The sequence below is a fragment of the Phalaenopsis equestris genome, unplaced genomic scaffold (assembly GCF_001263595.1).
Source record: "Phalaenopsis equestris unplaced genomic scaffold, ASM126359v1 Scaffold000488, whole genome shotgun sequence".
Taxonomy (NCBI): Eukaryota; Viridiplantae; Streptophyta; class Magnoliopsida; order Asparagales; family Orchidaceae; genus Phalaenopsis; species Phalaenopsis equestris.
In genome coordinates this window covers 328,323-333,822 of record NW_018164928.1, presented here as the reverse complement: position 1 = coordinate 333,822, position 5,500 = coordinate 328,323, and the positions used below count along the sequence as shown (strand labels likewise).

General features: G+C 37.3%; 1 protein-coding gene across 1 annotated transcript; it reads right to left on the bottom strand.

Annotated features, from left to right (window-relative positions):
• Nucleotides 1-4,565: 4,565 nt before the first annotated feature.
• LOC110028114 lies at nucleotides 4,566-5,500 on the bottom strand. The gene is made up of 2 exons (XM_020729844.1): nucleotides 4,881-5,500; nucleotides 4,566-4,722 (listed from the first exon to the last, which is right to left on the bottom strand). Coding segments are annotated over exons 1-2 (480 nt in total). The 5' UTR covers nucleotides 5,360-5,500; the 3' UTR covers nucleotides 4,566-4,721.

Genomic DNA, 5,500 nt, shown 5'->3' with positions numbered 1-5,500 from the left:
AAACAAGCATTGACCTATCATCCAAGTGAGGTACGCCAAATGACATCAACAAAGGAGAAACATGAATCAAAGAGGGTAGAAAATGAAGGGTAGAGTGATCCCAATTAGATAGAGATAGTTGAGTCAAGATACCACTGATCAGTCATCACAATCTATTAAGACCTTAAGTCTATCTGGATGTGAAGGTAGTCGACGCAACACAACCAGAGACCCTCTTGCCAACAATCTGTGAAGTTAATCATCCAAGAAGACCTCGTTAACTCTAAGGTTAAGAGAAATAAACTCTAATCCTATGACCCTATGTAGGAACACCCTATGTAGGAAGAACAGAGGTGAGACTTATATTTGCCAAAGTAGTGAGGATGTCATTGGAGTGGAAACAAAAGAGAGGTACAACTAACAAAACGGCAATGCTCTCACAAAGGATTTACTCCCTTTCTAGTTCAAGGAAGCCACTAATACTCTAAATGCACTAGGCAACCACGAAGTAAAATTATATGTTGGGTCGGTCGGGTTAAAGAAGCACGAGGATTTCTCGTCGGGACATGCAGAATGATGCAGTTATCTATTCAAGTCCTAAGCATGGAACCCCTTTTAGAATGAATTGGATGATATTCATGTTATGCAACCCATTTAAAATGTCGTCCGAATTTCATGCAGAAAAGTAAATATAGATTATGAAAATTCTGAATATTTTAAGCCTAAATTTTAATTAGTCTAAAAATTTTATTATTAAACTTTTGTAGAAAGTTTATAAGATTTTAGGTTCTAAAAAGCCTAAATGATTCACACGTTTGCCGAATAAAATCATAGGGTAAATAGGGTGAAACCAATTTTAAGCACAGAAGCATGCAAGAAAAAAATAAAGCAAGCAAATACAAAATAAGAAAAGGTTATGTGTCACTGGGTCGACAACATATCTAAAAACAAAAAAAAAAAATCGACCAGGCACCGCATAAGTGCATATATGGTCCTAATTATATACATCAATAAAATTTAGAATTAAGGCGACACATGCGTCAGAATGACCCTGTACATATTGAAGTTACTCCGGAGCTCGTTACACAGAGGCAGCCAAAGGCCATACTTAAATTGGTCTCGATCTGGATCCCTACCCAAGTCTTTCATTGCTCCCACCGACCCTGGCATCCCCGGAAGAGTAATGTTGTCGTGAAGGACATACTTCCTCTGCAACTTCTTCACACCGCCGTTCATCAGGAATGAAGGGTCGACACCTATGATAGAGCCAAAGAAAGTGGGGGAATATTTGGTAGTCATCTCAGAGAGACAAAGTCGAACGTAATACGAAAGGAGAAGAAAAAACTAAAGGTACATAAAAATAAATTAGAATGTGTAAAGTAAAAAAAAAAAAAAGAACCTTCACCCAATTTATTGGGCAGACACATAAAATGAAACGTCACATAATGATAAGTGTCACGCCAACCACCATTTTGAATATAGTAATGACCATTTTATCACAAATAACATTATACAGGTCTTGAATAAATTTTGTTATGAAAGGATCCTCCATGGCCTCAGTCGAGACATTCCCTATCTGAGTCAACCTTTAGAGGATCATCGCTCCACCTAACCTAGTCCACTCGGTTAGCCTGCATTGAAAGTTGCTCAGATTGGCAACTCGCGAAGCACTCCTGGTTTACATAGTGCCTTGGTTAGCCCGCTTCTCAAGATGACGACCTCCACCCACGGAGTTGATACATCCGAGTCTATGGTTGCCAGGTGGACTGCTAACTCCCGTAAATAATCCACGACCGACCTCCAACTGCTACCTCCAAAAAACTGACCCACCGCCAAGGGTATGATTCTGCATATCTACTGCTTCATGGATCTGGGAGAAGGCAGCCACCGGTTTACTCACTTCTGTTAAGAGGCAATAACGGGCAAAGGTTTGGGCAATCGATGCCCCACAATTGAAGCGGACTTCACGACATCCTTCGAAGGCCCACCATCTTTACGCCCCTCCAATTTAACTAATTAATGTGCATTGGGACAACGTAAGAAATAAAAGAAAGCTTTACATACCCATAAATCTATCCATCAAGAAAGGGCCTTCAAAAGTTTTTCTCTCTTTTGAAATAAGGTCCCTCCGCCTCTAGGCAATGGCGACTGAAGAGAGATGATGGTCGTTGCTCCCTCCAACTCCCTTCTGCCATCCCAACACAACCACAAGCAAGACTTGCTAGCCCTTGGCAATCATATTCACATCGGGCTCAGACGTAAGAGTTTCCCGATGAAGCTTTTTCAACGATCTTTCCTTAGCACAATCAGACGAGTCGACTAAGTCGATCAGATCAAGTTCAGGCCTCAACCATTGTCCTTTCCTCACACTCTTCTTCTTATTTATAGAGGTTGAGGCCCAAAAGCCAGCATTGGCCATAATTATGGGGTCTACGCCGAACTGGCTCTTACCATCAACCATGACGTACCTCGACTAATTGGGGAAAAGTGATAGCTATGGATGCAACGCCAAGTCCATGACGTTATTAATAGAGCTTACCAGGCATGGAACCCAAAAGGAAATAAGTTGTTCAAATCAATTCTTGATTTTGATGTCACTGATTGTTTAATAATTTCTCTTTTCTTATCGTAGCTATCACTATCAAAGAGCAGGAAATTTTGGAGAAATAATATGTATACACTAATATTGTCGACACAAATCTCAAAGTAATCATTTGGCTAAGGATGATGACACAACAACCAAATCATTAAATTCAAAAAACATGGTATAAACCTATCATGTGAAAGGTCAACAGACTGATCAAGTCCACCCTCGGAGAATCTGGTCGACGGGTTTATCTATGGTTAAAAACACCGAAGCTCCCTAAAGGCCAACCGACCAACCGCTCAAACCTCAACAAATCGATCCCCACGATTCTTGACACTTTGGTCGACCAGAACATGTCGACCGATTGATTGTCACCATATCTGAATTTAAATTGTAATATAAATTTAGTATTAAATCATTGATTGCATTAGGAGCTATTTCCCTAATCGCTCTCTCCCTTCTGTAATTATACAAGAAGTCCTCCTATAAATAAGAGACTCGTCGATGAACAAAGAATCCTGGGCCTGAGTACATTTTCCCCACCTCTCTATTGATAATTCACTAGCATTTTTCCTCTCTCTCTACATTTTCTTCTCTCGTTTCTAACTCTCAACGTGTATATTTCCAAAGAACAATTTCATATTCAACAAAAGCATTCCACCCTGTGAAGAGTTAGATGTAAGAAAAAAACTAAATTAAATTAAATTAAAAAAAAGCCATTTTTTTTTTCATATTTGAGTATTTGTTGGCACACTTTTTTCTTATTTGCAGAATCTCAATGACTTTTATCATAAACGTTAGAAGAACCCTATTAGGTGTAAGTATAATTTCTTGAATGTGATAACTTTAGAAACTAAAGAAGCTCAAGCACTATGATGCCCGGCCTTCTTCTCCCCCATCAAAAAGCTTTTCTTGCATGCCAAATTACTTATTATTAGAGCTGCTAATAATTATATAATACATGAGTTGATTATTTATCTTAATTTTTATTTTATTTTATGAGTGCCAATGATAAAAAATTACTTGTTCTTAGTTCAGTGAATTCAAAAACTATTTCTGAAATGTGTTTATGTCTTTTCCTTCTGAATCCATATTGTTAGAAAATTCAAACTGCATATGATTTTTTGTTTAATGCTGTTCCATTTTCAGTGTTTTTCTTTTCTTTTTGTTTAATCAAACTTTAAGAATACTATATATAAATCCAGCAGCAAGAAGACCACTCTCGTGCATGGAAGCCATGTGAGCTCTGCAACTTAGCTCAGGCAAAAAGCATTCCTACCTTCCTTTTCTTATTTATTTAAATTTATTTATTTATTTTATTTGAATTTATTTATTTATTGTTGGAAGGCTTTCATCTTCCTGAGTTATATCTGGTAGAAATGCAGCCCTTTCAAGTGGCCAAAAAGCTTGAGCAAAGGCAAGCACTGTGCCATTAGCAATGGGGACCTCTCACTGATTCTTGAGCTGATTGTTACTCAGCTTTACAGCAAATACAAATTCTTTATGTTTGAAAGCTGTTTTTTGGGAGAACACTAATTTTTTTTTTTTTAATGAGTTTAATAAGATAATTAACTTTTTTTTTTTTTTACAATAATGATGCTTTTATTTTGCCAAAAAAAAAAACTATAAAATAAGTATATATATGCAACACTACAATACTATAAAGAGGGACTTGCTTGCTATATTTGCTCTTGGTTTGCAAAAATGAATGAGCATTTAATTCTCAAGTGCAAAAAGCCACAAATTGGTCTGATTTTTCCTAAAAATTATGCCAAGAAGAAGAGGTCTTCTAACATAGAATTTGAACTTAAAGTAAGAGAAAAAAAAATTTAAAATTTAAATAAGATATTATTTTTTTTATAATATACATAATTGCATGAAAATTCAAAGATAATATTTTTATATTACATATAATAATATAGGTTTATTTATTAAATTTCATGACTAATCTCCATTACTACTTTCATTCAAGAACATATGCTGACCCTAATATAACATAAAAACAAAATACAAATGCAACATTTATTAATTTCTACTACAACTTTTGTCCTAATTATAAAATTACCATACAAGAAAATACTAAACCATCAAAGCCCACTGAGTTGTTCCTCTAACTGATCCTTCACATTCAAACCCCTGGTGAAGCCCATTCTCATCTGTCAATTAAAATACAAAAGCATCATGATTAAATATTTTGAAAATTTTGAAAAAAATAATTTTCAAAATGTGTTAAAAATCTCTCTTTTAAATTATGTATATAATTGATACAATTATATTTCAGTAAATTTTGATCTGCAACGAGAGAAAAACATACCATTTACCAGTTTCAGCCGCACTGGCCGCAATAGCTAATCTTCCTCTCACGCTGCGACTTCTTCTTCTCCGGCGACAGCAACTAATCTCCTCGAACACAACCAGACTGAGCCCTTCAAAAAAGGTTACTTTTTGGCCCTCGGCGTAGCGCCTCACCACTCTTCTCCTGCACACCTTAGGTTTCTTCGGCGCCGGCGGGCAATGAACCGCCGCCGGAATTCTGCTCTCCGGCGAGGAGGGTGTGCAGTATCCACCTTTTTTATCATCATCATCAGCAGCCATTGCGGCCACCGCCTCCTGCTCTTCACCAAGCAAGTTGGAAGAGGAGGAAGACGAGCAAGATAAAGAGGCCATCAAATTTGCTTCTTTGCCATTCTTAACAGAGAAGTCTTGCTGTGTTTCTAAGCTGGATTGTGAGATATGTTGGTTTTTGGGAAGATTGGCGTTGTTTTGGCGGAGGAAGAGTGGAGATGGAGACATGGTTTTGCAGAGAGGTTTAGCGAAGGCAGGAAGAGAGAGCGAGAGAGAGACCAAAGGAATGTATTTGAAGAGGTGTGACAATATGAGAACGGAGACTCTGTAGTTTTGTATAATTGGAGGCTCGGATTCCTCACTGCCTTT

What these genes read in the sequence shown, in the direction of transcription:
- LOC110028114 (XM_020729844.1), bottom strand. Translation starts at nt 5,359, where the DNA reads ATGTCTCCATCTCCACTCTTCCTCCGCCAAAACAACGCCAATCTTCCC.